Consider the following 18544-nt stretch of genomic DNA (forward strand, 5'->3'; position numbering starts at 1 on the left):
TGCATTTCTCAGTAGTGATGGCACTGCTGGTAAGTTGAAAACAATGAATGCGATTATGTGCCCCTGGTCATCGTCATCACAGCCCTTTTAAAATTCCTATTGTGATCTCAGAAGAGTGGTTCTCTGTGATACAATATCACCAATTTCCTCATAAGAGGAATTGAATTATTTTTAATGCCAATGATAATTTCGCAAGGGTCCCTTGGTCCAGCTGTAAGCCGTCAACCACTGGTCTGCTCACCCCACCCTCGTCTTTCACCAGAGCATTTTTTAGAAAGGCCTCTGTGAATTCATGCTGTCCTCATGGCTTGCAGTGTCATGCATAACTGGCTATTAACTGGGAGACTAACGCATGACAGGTAGCATTTATTGGGGGGCTTGTTCTGTGCCAGGCCTGTTGATATACCCATAGCAAGTATTCACTAATGTAACCCTAGTGTCTTAAAGTAGATGCTCCATGTTCATTTTAAAGGAACGACAACTGAGGCCCAGATTCTCATGACTTTGCTTACGACACAGTGGCCCTCGCAATGCCGTACCCGTGTCAGTCACCATGCCCCGCTCCGTGATGCGTGCTCAGCTTTTGACACCGGTGTAGACTTCCCTTTCCTACAATTAGGACATTGTTTAATGGGCAGAGTGACCACTCCGTCATGGAGCTGCCTCGGAACGAGTCCTGGGTGTTGGTCCCAAGAGAAGCTGATGTGATAAGCGCTCTCCGGAGTGGCTGTGTGCTTGCCTCTTTTCCCTCCACCTGTTTATAAGCCAGTGACCCAGCTGAACTCTGTTTCATAATCACCACCTAGACTCTGTCGTTATTAAAAACAACACAATTTGGTCAAGATTATGGCTTTTAATTGGGCTGTGGAAAGAAACTCAAGGTGCCGAAATGCTGCCAGGATCAGTGGGGAATCATAGCCCCTTGGTGCAAGCGGGCAGCTGTGTGGACACCAGCGCTCATGCTGTGGTGTCCAGGCAGAGTTGAGTTATGCTCTTCCGAGTTCATTTCAGTTTTTTTAGAAATTATTATTGCAGAACTATTGGCTTCCTTTCTCTCTCAACTGCAGCTATAATGTTTTATTTGTGCGTGTGTACTTTTGAGAGCACTGCTCTCTGTAGAGAGTTGGGAGAGGAAAGTATTTGAAATGGAAATGTTTTAAAATTATGTCTTTCCAGTTGTGCACTGGATTTCCTTAGGATTTAGAAACAAAATGGAAATTAAAAACCACAGTTTCCTTCTTTTCGAAGGAGGGGGAAAAATAACCATACTTATTAGTACAGGAGAGATCCAGGTGAAAGACAGCAGCAGATCTCACGTTTTGTGGCACAGTGTCCCAGACGTTGATCAGCTGGCAAGGAAAAGCAAATATTAACTTGCCCTTCTTCCCCACCTTCCTACAATGGTCGGGTGATACTTTTGTATTCCTGTTTCGAGGATTTAATGGCCTTGTTAACATGTGTGAAAACATTGTGATTGGAGACTTTAATAAAATAGTGAGTAGTTTGTGTGCCTGTGTGTTTTAGATTCCATGTTTATGTTCTTACTGGGTGTGTGTCTTTCCAAGTGCTGCAGGTTAAGAACTAAATGTGTTAGAAAAACAGATGTAACACAAATAAATAGGAGAGTTCTCATTTCCTTTGGTGAACAGAGCTCCAAGTTCCTGAGCAATGATTTTATGGTACCTTCTCGCCGTATCAGAAGTCATTCTGACTGCAGCTTCTTCCCTCGAATTGTGTTGTATCAGAACTGATTAACAATCTGTAGGGCCACACAGTAATTCACCTACATATGGTCGAGGGTCATAACGCACCAACAAAGGATGGAGATCACTCTTGCCGACAATTAATGGGAGAATTCACTTTATGAAGCCCTGTTTACAGACTGACATCTGGAGAAATTCTTAACCTGGATTCATTCCAATCTGTAGGATTTATGGACTGTGCTTGCTTTTTTGTAAATAGGACTCTTTCTGCTAGTACATTCTGTTTACATAATTATCAGTGGATGGAAGTGGTTATATTCCTGTAATTTCTTAATCCTCTATACCAAGTAGACCTACATTCTGACTAGCGTCCTTCTAAAAGAATACTTGGACCCCTTTCGTTATTCAAGTTTTGGAAACATCTTAATGGCAGGGAGCACCCTGCTCTCTTAAATCCAGACTTTGACTGGAGCCCTCACCCCCTGGGGGACTTCATTCAGCCTTTATGGGGGTTTTAAAACTTGTTGAGACACATGCTAGACCTCTTAAAATGTATTAGACTCTTTTATTCATATACTTGGTCTGTGCTGTGAGGTGTGAAATGGAAATATTTCCAAACATAAGTACATGCATAGTCTTGAACATGCTTAAAGTTCTTACTGCGTGAGGGGGATCAAAGTTGTCTGAGCTGCAGCCATTCCACAGGCAGCCTACTGGACACCTGTAACCCTGACCTTCACCTGCCTGTCTCAGGCTAACCGCTGTTCTCTCTGTTGCCACTGGACAAGCTACCCTCAATGTAGTCAGCATGATTTCTGCAAATCGGGGAGAAAGAAAAGTTGTAGGGTAGATTAAAAGGAGCATAGGAAAAATAAATGTCTTACATTGGAACTGTGTAAGGCTGTATAGAAAAACATTTTCTTCTGCTATACTGAGTTTTGAAACATAATTTTATCAGGTTAAGAGTGGTGGTCTTCCACATTACAGCAGAGTGAAGGGTGAATGGAACTAGAAATGAGAGAGATGTGGACATATGTCCTCCATTTCCACCTGAAGACTAGAAGCACCATTATTTATCCACCTGATGTACCATACTGTGGCAAGGATATAGTTTGCAAAAGATTATCTTCCCGAACACTTGATAGGCCTTGATGAGGTCTCTGCCTATTGTAACTAGTAACAGCCTATGTGTATGCATTCTTCTGAAAATATCTGTTCAGGGAGCACTTTTGAAAACCCAGTTTCACAGAAATATTAGCTGTCCAAAATGATTCTAAGTGCAGGACAGTCACACACACACACACACGCAGTCAAAAAGAAGTTCCAATAAGCATAGCTTTAACCAGTTATGGCATTGCATAAGGAGACGTTGAGTCCAAGTAAAAGACAGACTGGGTCCTTTGGGCTCAAGTCCAGTTTGGAAGAAGAAAGGTGTGAGGATTGATCAGAGGAAGTGCAGCCTCTTCTTCGCCAGATGCTTTTGCATTTTGTCTCCACATTGTAGCCCTGTGTCAGCCCTTATTTATGTTTATCCACAGTTCTTCCTAGCTATACTCATTACTCCTATTCTGGCTTGCATTTTTCTAATTTCTGAAATATTTCTATACTTTAAATTGTATCCTGTACACCTTCAGTAAGTCACATCCTATATCATGTGTAGAAGCACATACACAAGCTGGCGCCGCGGCTCACTAGGCTAATCCTCCACCTTGCGGCGCTGGCACACTGGGTTCTAGTCCCAGTCGGGGCGCTGGATTCTGTCCCGGTTGCCCCTCTTCCAGGCCAGCTCTCTGCTGTGGCCTGGGAGTGCAGTGGAGGACGGCCCAAGTCCTTGGGCCCTGCACTCCATGGGAGACCAGGAGGAAGCACCTGGCTCCTGGCTTCGGATCGAACGTGCCGGTTGTAGCATCCATTTGGGGGATGAACCAATGGAAAAGGAAGACCTTTCTCTCTAACTCTGCCTGTTAAAAAAAAAAAAACATATACACAGAAAAATAAAACACACCAGTGATTCCTCCTTTGCTTTCCTTCTCCCTTCTCGTCCTCTGCCTCCCTCTTTCCTTCCTACCCACATCCCTTCCTTTCATTCTTAGATTTTGTCAAAAAAAGACTCGTAAATAGTTGGCAAAATTGTCACATGGACATACAGTAGGACTCTTAGCTATTATTTACGTTCATATATATTTTTTCCAGCCCAAGAAGAAACAACTAGAAAAGTGAACAGGGGGGATTTCCATGTATTCGATGAGTGTCTGTGTGACTGTGTACTTCCGTGTTATCCTCCCCACCACACACACACACAGGATGTAAACCTTTCCCAAATATATTTACAGAGAGTCTCTGAGGGGAGTTCTTCATGTTTAAGATAACATGGTATTTTTTTCAAAGCACGCATTTCACACACTTTACCATGAATTATAAACCTTTGAATTGAAATCTGGATGTTAACCTCTAAAAACACTTGATCTGTCAAGTAAATCTTGATTAAAAGGAAAAGTGTCCCTGCTGTGTATTTGAGATTTCTGCTGTTTTTAGTTCTTAGTGGCAATTCAGACTCTGCAGAAAGAATATTCTTTGGCTGGCAAGTTACAGCAGAGTCTGTAGTCATGTGTGACTCAAAGTATCTCCTAGTCTGATTCCTCTTAAATATTTGGAGAAAAGATATTCTCCTTAAGCACTTCCAAACACATCAGTTGATTGCAAAGGTCACAGTTGCAAGAAAGTAAGCCAGCAGTCTTCAAAAATGTCCAAAGAACAGCTTGCCAACTGTCTGACTTGTATCATTGAAAAGAAGTACCCGTTAGGACAACCAGCTCGCCAGCAAATGCATTAAGATCTTCCCGGAAAAAAGAGGTGTTCTTGAGCAAGCTCTAGTGATACAGGAACAGAAGAACCAGTAGCTCTGCATATTAGTGGCATCAGTTATTGTCCTTGACCCTTCATCTTGATAGCTGCTAAATGAAAATTGGTAAACTAAACACAAGGCCTGAGTCTATAAACATGGTCCAAAAAGTGCATCTATGCAAAAAAAAAAAAAAAAAAAAAAAAGGCAGTAGAAGTCAGAGCATGATCAAATGTCCTATGTACTGCCCCGAGCTCTGGCTGTGTGCAGAACTGGAATGCTGGGCAGATGGTGCTGAAAGGAGCTGTGTGTGGTGCACGGTGCTTGGAGTACAGTGATACGACATTCTGTGCGTCTCCCAGGGATCTGGAGGATCTGGGTTGCATTCGTGGCTTCTGTCTTCAGCACAGACCCAGCCCGAGCTATTGTGTTTGTATGACTACTGTCTCTCAAGTAAATAAATTTAAGAAAAGTAAAGAAGGCCACGTAGGTAATAAATACTGAGCCATGGTTTGAACCTAAGCTTCAAAGCATGACCCACATAACCTACACTGCCTTCACCTTCATTGTTAGGTTTTTAGGGATTTTTGAGTCAGTTAAAAACAGCCACTATCAAAAGGTAGACCATGTAAACTTTTTCTAAATATTTATCTGGTTATAATAAAAGGGATCTTAAAGTTCATGAAAAGTACATATTATAGAAAAACTGTGCCTGGATTACAAAACATTTTGCAGCAAAACAAACTTAATCTTTTAATTCCATTAAGTACCCTCATGTGTACTCGGACCTCTTTCTTCCTCATTTCACTGTTTTACTGTTACCTGTATTCTTGAGGTTATTGGTTTTTACATGGTATAATAGTGTGCTATTGCATAGCTCTGTCAAGCTTCACATTGTAGGGTATCATGTTTGCTACCTGACGTTGTCCACGGTGGGCATATTGTACCATCACAGTGGGCAAACACTATAGCTTAAGGCTTCCCATTTCTTGTCCAGGAAAGGCAACTGCAGTCCCCAGCACGCTGTTGCTCACCGTGCATGCTGGGTTTGATCTCCAGTGTTCTAGATGCCAACCACATCTTCATCCCCATCTCCACCTTTTGAACTCTATACCTCTTACAGTGAACTCTGTAATACAAACCATGGCTCAGTATTTATTACCTACGTGGCCTTCTTTTCTTAAATTTATTTACTTGAGAGACAGTAGTCATACAAGCACAATAGCTTTGTTGTTGTGTTTTTCCGGACAGCAGACAAATTCCTTAGTGTAGTTCTCTTGTCAAAGTATGCACTAGTTGCTAAGGAGAAGTTCAACCATTTTATAATTTGGTTTTGAATATAGATACAAGTTTGAGGATAACTTGGAATTCCTAAAAATTGCCAGCTTTGTGTTATCTTAATGTAAGAGGAACTCCTATTTGTTCAGGATTTTAGGTAAATTGCCTACTTAAGTAATGTTCTAGCTAGATGAATCTGCTGTATGTGTTAATGTGTTATCAGTTTGCAAAGAAACACATTTTTATAGCAAGATTTAGTTACCATAAGTGGTCATTTATATATAATATACATATAATTATTTATATTCATAGTTAACACAGAAGGAGGGCTGAGACATCCTTTTAATATCATTGGTATAATCTCCAATTTATAAGCAGCCTTGTTCTAAAATGCTTTTATGCCGATTGTTTGTAACTCATAATCTTCATGTTTTCAAATTTCACATACAGGAGTAGATTTCCAGAATAACCCCAGAAATTTTTTGAGCAGTCATAGTAGTGATAGGGTCCTGCAGTAAACCACCACTTATAACATTATTCCCTCATGGAACTGCACGTGGAGTTTTGACTTGGGATGCCCGATTGACTTTATGAAACTCCATCTGCTCAGCCCACAAAAGTGAAGTGTGAATCTACAGCTGAAGGGAGGGGAGAGACCTGTGCTCAACACGTTGGCAGCTAGAGGGGGTGTTACCAGCTAGATGGTTGAAAAGAAGGGGCACAGAGAGGTTGTGAGAAGCTCTCGTTGGTGCCAATTGAACCTTAGAAAGTTAAGGGTCCCAGAGTGTTTTTGAACCTTCTAAGTACTATATTAATTAAAGCATGCCACATCCCAGAGTTGGTGCTATTCTAAGTATGGCTCAAAGACTGGCTTCTAACTGCAAAATTAGTACCTGAAGTTGAGGGTATAAGTGTTAAGTAATCTTGCAGCAATTGATGGAGTCTTTTTATAACTATTGAATCCAACACTAAAGATGACAGCTGGTGTCTTATTCCCATTTTTGTTTGTAATTCCTTGTGTATCTTATGAAAGTATTGGGTTAGACCCTTGGGACATCTGGCTCTGGCTAAAAGGTCCATGAGAGTCTCACAGGCATGGAAAACCATGACACGGTGGAAAAAAAAAAAAAAAAAACAATCTAAATGAAAGATCCTGGTGAACAAGACCCCAGCAGAAGGAACAGGCCATCAAGGAGAGAGGTGCCTTTCTCTGAAGGGAGGAAGGAACCTCCACTGTGATACGGCCTTGACTAAACAAGTTCAGAGTTGGTGAACTCAAGGGGCTTCCATAGCCTAGACAGCTCATAGCAAGAGTCTTGGGAGATTGCTGACATCATAAATAAGAGTGCCAATTGTTAAATCAACAACAGGAGTCACTGGGCACATGCTCCCCATGTAGGATCTGTCCTTAATGTGTTCTATGAGAGTTAAAGATAACACTACTAGTCGAACAATACCCTATACCTTGTGCGGTTGTGTGAGTACAGTCTGTTGAAATCCTTGCTTAGTATATACTAAGTTGATCTTCAGTATATGAAGGTGATTTAAAATGAAACTCGATGAAGGGTGGGAGGGGGAGGGCCACGGGAGGGAGGGAGGGAGGTGGGGGGGGGAGCCACAATACAAAAGTTGCACTTTGTAAATTCATTTATTAAATAAAAAAAACTATATAACAAACAAAAAAAAAGGAACTTAATACTTTACCCTTTTAGTATTTATGTTCTACTTAAAACTATTGGTTGAACTCTGTAATTAATACACAATTACTCTTAGGTGTTTAATGCTATAACTAGTACTCAAATAGTATTTTACACTTTGTGTTTCTGTGTGGGTGCAAACTGTTGAAATCTTTACTTTATATACAGAAGATCAATTTAGCATATATTAAGATAATTGAAAATCTTGATGTGAGAGGGAGTGAGAGAGGGGAGTGTTGGGGGGGGAGCTATTGTAATCCATAAGCTGTACTTTGGAAATTTATGTTCATTAAATAAAATAAAAATAAAAAATTAAAAAAAAAGAAAGTATTGCGTTAGAAATCTGGGAAGTAGGACCTTTTGAGAAGCATTGCTGTAACAGAGCTGGGCTACAGGGGTATTTAGACTTGTTGTGACCTTTGGAAAAATGACATAATCTCTTGGTTTCATTTAATAAATTGAGACCTGACAGTCTGCAAAGTCAAGTTTCGGATAGAAGAAATGTCAAAATGTGTATTTTCTTTAATAGCTAGAAGGCAGGACGTTCCCAGCTCAGTTATTATTGCCTACCTAGCCCCCCTCCCCCGCCCCGAGGCTCCTGTGAGAGTAATTCAGAAAGTTCATGGAAAAACAGAATTAAAAGCAGGTTCTTTTGGTTAGTGCAAAAATGTTTGAAATCCATGCATAATTTTTTTCAAAAATCGATTGATTTGAAAGGCAGAGCAGCAGCAGAGAACCTCCATCAGCTGGTTTCACTCCCTAAATGGCTATAACAGCCCAGTGTGTGCCAGGCTGAAGCCACGAGCTAGGAACTCCATCCTGGTGTCTGGTACAGGTGGCAGGCACTCAGTCACCCGAGGCATCTTCCGCTGCCTTCCCGGGCCCACTAGCAGGCAGATGCATGGGAAGCCAAGCCGCTGGCACCCAAAGCAGCATGGCGCCATGCTGGCTTCTCCCGTGAGCCACAACTCCCGCCCCCGCGTTTTCACGAGCTTCTTTTCTAAATCGCATAGCAGGGGTAACGTCAGCCCATTGACTTCTAGCCATGAAGCCTCTTACCAATGCACAGTTCCACGGTGAAGGCCTACGTTTAGAACTACTTCCAACACCCATGATTTCTGCAAGAAAGCCAGGCCTGAGGCGAGGATCAAAATGATGAGTTCTTTGAGAAGCTTCATGCTGTTGGCCCTGCCATCAGGCTTACAGGTTCTCCCTGTGATTCCCACCCCCTTCTCTTCTCTTAGAGAAGGATGGGGCCAGTGGCTGGGCTTCTCCGGGGTCCTGGCCCCACAGCGCTATATGACCTGCAGCTCAGCCTTCTTAAAAAATGAAAAGAACGCTAATCTAGTTCACGGCGTCGGATGTAAAAATTAGAAGATAGGAGCGGGGTTTCCGGCACATACTAGAGCTCAGTAGTAGTGGTTCTTATTGCCAGGATGCACAAACTTTAGAAAGATGAAAATGAGCCTGGGTCTCTCCGCATTGGGCCCTGGACATCTTTAGATTGAGCTGGGTAAGTGCCATCCCACCGTGGGATAATCCTACTGTTTCCAGTTCAGGAAAACTCAGAGGCTCCCCCTGATTCGTATTCTATGAGAGTGGAAATGCTTTGCACTCGAGTTTCCCTCAGCATCCGTGCTTTTGCAGAGGCAAGAGGAGGGACGGATGGTAAGGTGTATTCCTCAGATCTGTGATCTGGCCCCTTCCCTCCCGTTTGAATGATGTGGTTTTCAAATCAGTGCTGGCGACACCTCCCTTGCCGCAGAATGATGCGAGCTTCATAAACCCCTCACACAGAAAGCCGAGCTTGAGGCTTTAGACTCAACGTGTGACAAGCCTCAGAAAAAGAAATCACACTTCATTAACAAGAAGAATAGCTTTGGGAGGAAAAGAACCCTATGCACACGGTACACAAACATGTCAGTGCGTTTCCAGGAAATGATGGCAAATTATTCAAAGCAAGTTGCAGATGTCGTTAGGAAATTCTCACGTGGTGTAGAGTTCCCCCTATAAGATTTTGGTAGATGAAGTCGAATGACTTAGACCCAGTATTTCAAAAGCCCAGTAGTGCCAGCTCATCCTCCATTCACCTTCGACTTGAGATCGTCCACCGTGTAGTCCATGGCTTTACAGCTGAATTATGAAGTGGTGGCTCGTCCTGTAAGGTTAGCATTCAGGGACCGAATCTAATCCTAGAGAAATACCACCACATCACCATCTTCGAATCCCAGAAGCTCTCCTGTCCGCTCGAGGAGGGGTCCTCTCCCCTGTGGGCCATGTGCTTCGTTTCTTGGATAGTTTCCGATGCTTTGGTATTAAAGGGAATTCCTGCTGAGGGGCTATTACATTATGGATATCGCATATGCTATAGGTTTTGTCCTTTCTGACTTTAAAAAGGATAAATTTAAAGGCAACGGTCTTGCTGCTGTAGCCAAGTCATAATCAGTATAACATGTCTTTGGGGGCAATAACTCATCCCTGTATTTTCACCAAAGAGAAACGTTTGAGATGGTTCTTTTTAGTCTACTCCTGAAGATTGTTGTCACGTCATTTATTATCTTTATGACTGGTACATTCCAAAGCTGTGGCTGCTGTGCAGAGAGGCAGCTCTTCTTACTCGTTGCTTCAAATATTGTTTGTATTTTTCAACTAGGTGGCTGTACTCCGATCCCAGAGTCAGAGCTCGAGGAAAGAGCATTAGAACAAGACTCCGCAGAACTGTTTACAAACCACAGACACCTCATTGCAGAGCCGCCCATGCCTGGTAAGAGGACGGGTGGTCTTCACCAGGGGCACGTGAGCAACTGAGTCCACCCAGTCAGCTTTAGCCACACCAGAGAGCTTCTACTTCCCTTCCCCATAACATTGGCACAGCTGGATTTGATCGTTTGTGTAGTCTGGTCATCATTCAGAAGTTTGCTGTCTGTCTCTGTTTCAGAAGTTCCACCCCTCCAAGGCGTCTTGGAATAGCCCAAGTAGAGTTGTCTGGTTGAGCAGACGAGAACCTTCCCAAGGCTGATCCTGTGTGGACCGCATGCCCAGCCCTGCCGTAGGGATGGCCCAGGTGCTTCTTATAGCTCGCCTTCCTGGAGATGGCACTGGGTGGAAGAACAGATCAAGATTTCTGCTTTGTGAAAAGGACCTGTAATGCCATGGCTAAAACAGAGGAGAGGTCACACTTGTCTTTGTCTTGCCAGGAAGGGGTGCTGCTGCCTTTGGTCACTGTATGCTTACAGTCAAAGGATATAGCGAGATCACATAGTATCAGGATGGACTTTTCAATGCAGAGATACACATCCAAAATAATTTGCTACCCCCTTTTTTCATAGAATTCTTATTATAAGTGTATCAAGTTTAATAAAGCATCTCATTGTCCAACATAATCAGAGCAATATAAGTGATTTCTCAATATTATTTCTTCAAAGGAAAGGAATTGAAAGCTTTGCTACTCTCCAGAAAAATTTGAATGTGATTATTTTATAAACAAGAGAAATACCACAGAACTTTTATTTCTTGGTTATAATAGGCTAAAGTAAAAGGTAAGTTTTCTAGTATGATATGAAAATGTAGAAATATTTTTGAAGAAATGAGTATATTAGCATCTTCTTTTCATAACCCCAGCAGTGACACCTTTTAAAAGTTCCGATTATAAGAGAATTCATACTTTATTACACTTAAAATGTAAAGTTTTTATATTTAATAAATAAAATAGACATTGTTAATTTCAAATAGTTTTGACACTGGTTTATTCAGTACAGAGGGGAGAGTGGTTCCTGGTTTTCCTAAATGTGAAAGTTCAAGAAATTACAGGTGATGTGATAGCTATTAGTTCTAGCACTCTTTTTTGAGTTGCAGTAGAAGATGTAATATTTTTAATTGTCATTCATAGGAGTGGACAACTTCTAGCTTTTGGCTGGAGTCAACCATTGATTGAATTTCACTCAGCCTGTGAGAACATGTACAAAGATGGCAAGGCTGTATGCTTGTCAGTAGTTGCAAAAACCACTACTCCTGATCATTTTTAATGGCTTCTTTCAACAAAAGTTACAAGATAGGTGTAGGACTTCTTGACAGTGTGTGACTGTGTTCCGCCTTGCTTTGGATCTGATTCCTACAGATGTTTCCCTGTACTCACCTCTGGACTGCTTTCTCCCCCGTCTTTTTCATTCATATCCTTCTAAACACCTTTCTCTAACGCAATCTGTCTTTCTGGGGCCTTTCTATGTTTGCCTGCTATGATTAATCACCCTTGACCTGTTTCCCCTAATTCTTCCCTTTGCTTTTTTGATTCTTTCCATTATTTCCCATGATAGAAAACTGAAAAGTTAGAGGCAAGCCTTGTGACACAGCAGATCAAACTGCTTGCAACACTGACATCTCAGAGTGCATATTCAAGTACAGGCTGCTCTGCTTTCAATCCAGTTCCCTGCTAATATGCCTGCATAGCAGCAGAAAATGGCTTACTTGCTCAGGCCCTTGCCACCCACATTAGATACCTGGATGGAGTTCCTGGTTCCTGGATTCAGCTTGGCCATGCCCTGGATACTACAACCACTTGGGGAGTGAACCAGTAGGTGGAAGATTCTGGGTGTGGGTGTGGGTGTGAGTGTGAGTGAACGTCTGCCTATCTCTGTCCCTCTGCCTTTCAAATAAAAACAAATCTTTTTGAAAAAAGCCAGGAGAGCCAAGCTGGCTGAATAGTGGAAAGACAAACTGATTTTAGCCAGTAGAGAATGGACAGAACAGAGACTGTGGAACAATGAGGAGAGTGGACATACAGCAGCTGGCAGCATGCCACCAGCAACTACAGCCACTGGTAGAGAAATGCCATCTTCCCAGATCAAGGTGACAGGCTACTGCAGCCCACTGCCCTGGCAGTTTTCACTGAGTGAGAACCCCACGGTCTCCACTGACATTGAATCCAGGCTGGGGAGCTGGTGGGAGGCAGAGCATTCACTTATTTCCATGAAGGAAGTCCGTAGGCCCTATTGCTTCCCTACTCTCCCCTCACCAAAGGACCACACTGTGTTGAAGAGGAGTAAGACTTCTGTTGGGAACAGTGGGTGGCTCGCTCTGAGAATGGGGCAGCTCACAGGGCAGAGAGGGGATCCCCTGTACCCTGTGACTATGGGGGGTTCCTCATAGGCCACAGAACAGAGTAAGTTGTGCCTGGTTTCTGGGCACTCACCCTGTCCAAGTCCAGAAGCTCAGAGCTCCCTGAGTGCTGGAGACAAAACTTTCAGAGGGTTCCACAGTCACACTACAGAGAGTCACACTACAGAGAGAATCGGTACTCTGTATGGTTCACATGCCTGAGTTGGTAGGGTGTGCAAGCACTGTGAGCTCATTCTAGGCAGTAAAATCAGCTGAGTCATCTTGGCACAAAGAAAGGCACAGGCTATAAAGACGCCAACCAGCATCAACATTCCCCCAGTCCCACTGACTGTAGTTGAGGAAATCTACCACACCTAACTTGGGTGTCACTCTGGACTCTTGACTCACCCCCAAAAGGTGGGCCAGAGCCCCCTGGCCCCACCCAGCATACACCTCTGGATCTCTGGTATAAGCTGCAAGGATTCCCCCAAGCCACAGAGGCAATTCCATGAACACATTCTTAAGAGGTGCTATCAAGAAGTGATTCTCCAAATGCACAGAAATAAATGTAGAGATCAATGCAGGAAACATGAACAAGGAAGGCAGTATGATTCCCCAAAAGAAACACAATAATGTGTTGATATTGGACCATGAAGATGGGAGCTTGACAACATGCCTGAAAAGGAATTCTGAAGAATGACTGTAAGATTACCCAAAAACAGATAAACAGTTACATGAAATAAAGGAATCCTATATAACATGGATGAGAAAGTCTGCAAAGATACTGAAGAAAAATTGAACTGAAATATTAGAAGTGAATAGTTCAATATGTCAAATACAGTGGAAAGCCTTCAACAAACTTGGTGAGGCAGAAGACAAGTCTTTGAAATATCTCAGATGAAAAGAGAGCGGAGAGAAAGAAGAAATTAGAAAGCCATGTTTGGTGATTTGATGGTATCCCATAGATCCCAGATATTTGTCTGAGGAATTCCTGAAGGTACTGAAAAAAAGAATGGCTTGGACACTTAATCAGTGAAATTATAGCAGAAAATTTTGCCAAATTGGAGAAAGGTATGGACACCCAAATACAGGAAGCACAAGGAACCTCAAATAGGCTTGGCTCATAAAAGATCTTCACCATGACACAACTTCTTAAAGTAAAAAGAAAATTTCCTAAAATGTACACGAGAAATGCCAGATTACCTTTGAAAGATCTCCAATTAGACTGACAGATTTCTGAACAGAAACCCTGTAGACCAGGAGAGAATGGAGAGATACAGTCCAAGTTTTAAAAGAAAAACTGCCAACCCAGAATATTTTACTGTGCAAAGCTCTCATTTATAAATGAAGGTAAAGACCTTCCAAAATAACCAAAAATTGAAAAGATGTCACAACCTGTCCAGCCTTATAAATGATACTTAAGGATGTACTATAAAGAAACAAAGATCAACATCCTGAAAGAATGTAAAGGCAGAAAATCTAGTAAGAAAAACTAGATTCAGGACAAACAAAATAAATATTTATGGGAAAATGGCAGGACCAAGTCATTACTTATCAATAATAACCTCAAATGTAATTGGGCTAAACTCTTTAAAAGAAACAGGATGGAATTTACCCAAAGGAATTTAAATTGGCAAACAAAAAAGTGGTCTGCACCCTAATGTTTATTGCAGCTCAATTCACAATAGCTAAGACCTGGAACCAACCTAAATGCCCATCAACAGTAGACTGGATAACGAAATTATGGGATATGTACTCTTTAGAATACTATACCGCAGTAAGAAACAACGAAATCCAGTCATTTGCAACAAAATGGAGGAATCTGGAACACATCATGCTGAGTGAAATAAGCCAGTCCCAAAGGGACAAATACCATATGTTCTCCCTGATCGGTGACAACTGACTGAACACCAAAAAGGAAACCTGTTGAAGTGAAATGGACACTATGAGAAACGGTGACTTGATCAGCATAGCCCTGACTGTTAATGAACAACTTAATACATTATCCCTCTTAGTAGTTTTTTTGTCTGTTCTACTTAATATGACTGGTTTAATTCTGTAATTAATACACAGTTATTCTTAAGTGTTGAAAATTAACTGAAATGTGATCCCTGTTAAACATAAGAGTGGGAATAAGAGAGGGAAGAGATGTATAATTTGGGACATGCTCAAGCTGACTTGCCCCAAATGGTAGAGTTGGAAACATACCAGGGGATTCCAATTCAATCCCATCAAGGTGGCATGTACCAATGCCATCTCACTATTCCAAGTGATCAATTTCAGTTCACAATTGATCATAATGAAAGGACTAAGAGTCAAAGGGAGCACATAAACAAGTCTAGTACCTGCTAACACTAACCGATAGAATAAAGGGGAGAGTGATCCAACATGGGAAGTGAGATACTCAACAGACTCATAGAATGGCAGATGTCCTAAACAGCACTCTGGCCTCAGAATCAGCCCTAAAGGCATTCGGATCTGGCTGAAAAGCCCATGAGAGTATTTCAGGCATGGAAAGCCAAGACACTCTGGCAAAAGATCTCTGTGAGTGAGATCCCAGTGGAAAAAAGAGGTCTTCAAAGAAGGAGGTACCTTTCTCTGAAGGGAGGAGAGAACCTCCACTTTGACTATGACCTTGTCTAAACAAGATAAGAATCGGAGAACTCAGAGGGCTTCCATAGCCTTGGAAACTCATGACTGGAGCATAGGGAGACTACTGATGCCATAGACAGGAGTGTCAATTGGTAAAGTCAACAACAGGAGTCACTGTGCACTTACTCCTCATGTAGGATCTCTGTCCTTAATGTGCTGTGCATTGAGATTTAATGCTATAACGAGTACTCAAACAATATATTTCACTTTGTGTTTCTATGGGGGTGCAAACTGTTGAAATCTTTACTTAATGCATACTAAACTGATCCTCTGTAAAAAAAAATTATCAACTCCCAACTTGACTCTCACTGGGATCAAACATGACAATAGGTCTGATCTGATTTCATCATCATTTAAAAAAATCATCTATTTTTCACTTTATGTTTCTGTGTGGGAGCAAACTGTTGAAATCCTTACTTAATGTATACTAAGCTGATCTTCTGTATATTAAGATAATCGAAAATGAATCTTGATGTGAATGGAAGGGGAGAGGGAGTGGGAAAGGGGAGGGTTGTGGGTGGGAGGGATGGTATGGGGGGGAAGTCATTGTAATCCAGAAATCGTACTTTGGAAATTTATATTCATTAAATAAAAGTTAAAAAAAAAAGAAAGGATGAAAGGATAAAAAAAAAACATTTATATGCTGCATAGAAGAAACACACCTTACCAATGAAGGTACAACATGAAAGGATGGAAAAAGATACTCCATGCAATGAAAATAAAATGAGCAGCAATAGCAATACTCAGATCAGACAAAATAGACTTTAACTTGTATCATTTTTCTATTTCATCAGTTGAACTATGGAAACTCTGCAGGTGTCACATGTGCTGAGGGCTTTGTTGAAGGGAACTTCAGGGGATATAACTTAGAGTACAGCACAACTGCCAAAGCCTCAGCAGAGTAACATGCCTCTTAGAATACCCAGAGCCCCAGTGCTTAAAGTGTGGCCCAGGGAGAGGCTCTGGGTTCTGACTGATGTGGGAAGACAGCAAACCCCTAGTTCTCAGGTTGCCTTCATTTCATGTTCATTATATTTGCCCCAGGCCCTAGCTCTTCCATTCAAGGCGTAGACTGAATAAATTATCTTATCCTCTGGACACCAATAGCCATGTATGAAGCCCTCTTGGGACAAGTAGAAAAGGCATTGTGAAGTGCAGTTTTAGCCTCATTTTCTGGTCCCTTAAAACCTTCTCCTTTTGTTTTGCTCCAACTTTAATATACTCTTTTGCTATATTGACAGGTTCTTGTAAGCCTTTTTTTTTTTTTTTTTTTTTGACAGAGTGGACAGTAAGAGAGACAGAGAGAATGGTCTTCCTTTTTGCCGTTGGTTCACCCTCCAATGGCCGCCGCGGCCAGCATACCACGCCGATTCGATGGCAGGAGCCAGGTGCTTCTGGTCTCCCATGGGGTGCAGGGCCCAAGCACTTGGGCCATCCTCCACTGCACTCCCTGGCCACAGCAGAGAGCTGGCCTGGAAGAGGGGCAACCGGGACAGAATCGGGTGCCCCGACCGGGACTAGAACCCGGTGTGCTGGCGCCGCAAGGCGGAGGATTAGCTTAGTGAGCCGCGGCGCTGGCTCTTGTAAGCCCTTTAAGTCATTTCAATAATAAGATGGGATGAATCAGTCAACATTGTCACCTATTGACATTTTCCTGATCACTTTTTGACTGTCACCTCTCCCCCTTTAGAATTCCTAGTGAATTCTGTGTGCCTCTTTCTCAACACATACCCATCTCACTTGCTGTATTTCAAAATATGTTGTTCCCTCTCCTTTCTTGGATAGATTTCCAAGCTGCTTGGACACAACTGTTCCTACATTTTTTCCACGGTTCAGTAAATATTTGTTGTAGCAACAGATCAATGATCCTAACAAATGAAGTCAACAACTCAGAAATGGAGAAGCCTGATTATTTAGAACCTTGGTAATTCTCTTTCTTAATTTAGTTTTACAGATTGCACAATGAAGATGCAGATATGACAGTCCTAAAATTTTAAATTAAATCTGGCTTCTCTAAAATTCAAGATTTCAAGATTTCATGGTGGTGGAATAGAGAGGGAGCTTATTGCTCTAGACTATGCGAAGATAGTTTAAAAAAATGGAGAAAGTGTAATCTCAGGGAAGGTAGGGAGAAAACTCCAGTGGAAACTTCCTGGAAGGAAAAGGAACTCTGTGGCTCTATGTGGAGGGTACGGACACGTAGTATGAGCAAGGACACAACATAGGACCCCAGCAGCCAAGAGCCTCAGCGCCAACTTTGGAGAGTGAGGTGAGACCAGACTATAGCAGTCCGATCCACTGGCAATATAGCTGTGGGGAGAGCCTGGCATGATTCTGGCCTGGAGCCCTGTGGAGTACAGGGTACTGCCAACCTAGAGGAAAAATGGGGCAAGTTTCTCTCTCCCCATTGCTCCAACAATGGCACCCTGCAACTGGCTGAGAGAGGGAGGCTGGGTGTCATTTTGGACATATGTAACAGCTATGCCAGCTTAGGTCTGTGTGTCCAGCAACCAATCAAGGGAAGATGTCTGAGTCTTGCTGGGAGGATTGACATGAGGCTGGGCACCTATGTAGGATTCTGAGGTTCCCCCAGCTTCCCAACACATCACAGGCTCTGGGGCTCAAGCTTTCTAGGCAGACCACCCACGGTCTACTGGCTGTTGGAGTGTCTCCACTTCTCTGTGGATGGGAAAGATTGGCAGGGCAGAGTAGAAATTTGGTGCCCCATGACTGCAGGAGCCCTGGGGGCCAAGACTATGGGAACACTGTGGCTGCATCTGTGGGCAGCTCCACAGGCTTAGGGCTCCCTGACTGCCTGGGGTGAGAACTGCAGTAGGATCCATGCTCACGCTGAGGACTGCACGGATCCTTTGTGTGGTTCTTGTGCCAGCATGGATGAATATTGTACCTGCTGGGGTAGTGCCTGGGCATTGATCACGTTCACCTTGGAGATAAGAGGTGATGTTGAGACTATGCCAACAGACATGATCAAACCCTCCCTTTTGATAAAAAAAAAATCGACCATGCCCAATTTGGGTGTCATCCTGGATAATACCCATCCTGGAGCACTGAACAAAGATTCCCCAGCAACACCCAGCACTTACTATGGGGTATTCACTGAAAGAGACACTCCACTAAGCCACAGAGGCATAGCACAAAGATATAAGTCATCACGGGGGTGGAGGGGGGCAAGTATCTCCATAAATGCTTAAAACACACACAGAAATTCAAGAACAAGGAAGAAAACATCCTGCCCCAAAGGAACAACACTTCATCAC

At 42.6% G+C, this 18544-nt stretch overlaps 1 protein-coding gene across 6 annotated transcripts in view; it reads left to right on the plus strand.

Moving 5' to 3' along the window:
* Nucleotides 1–11249, plus strand: part of BBS9 (Bardet-Biedl syndrome 9) — a 440716-nt gene extending 429467 nt beyond the window's left edge. For all 6 annotated transcript variants that reach the window (XM_008261624.4, XM_008261625.4, XM_002713746.5 and 3 more), the window contains 2 exons: nucleotides 10174–10284; nucleotides 10459–11249. In XM_008261624.4, the coding sequence (XP_008259846.1) occupies nucleotides 10174–10284; nucleotides 10459–10490 (143 nt within the window). In that variant the 3' untranslated portion in view covers nucleotides 10491–11249. The remainder of the gene's footprint in view (nucleotides 1–10173; nucleotides 10285–10458) is intronic.
* Nucleotides 11250–18544: the final 7295 nt, after the last annotated feature.

Source organism: Oryctolagus cuniculus, chromosome 16 (genome assembly GCF_964237555.1).
Source record: "Oryctolagus cuniculus chromosome 16, mOryCun1.1, whole genome shotgun sequence".
In the NCBI taxonomy this organism is placed as follows: Eukaryota; Metazoa; Chordata; class Mammalia; order Lagomorpha; family Leporidae; genus Oryctolagus; species Oryctolagus cuniculus.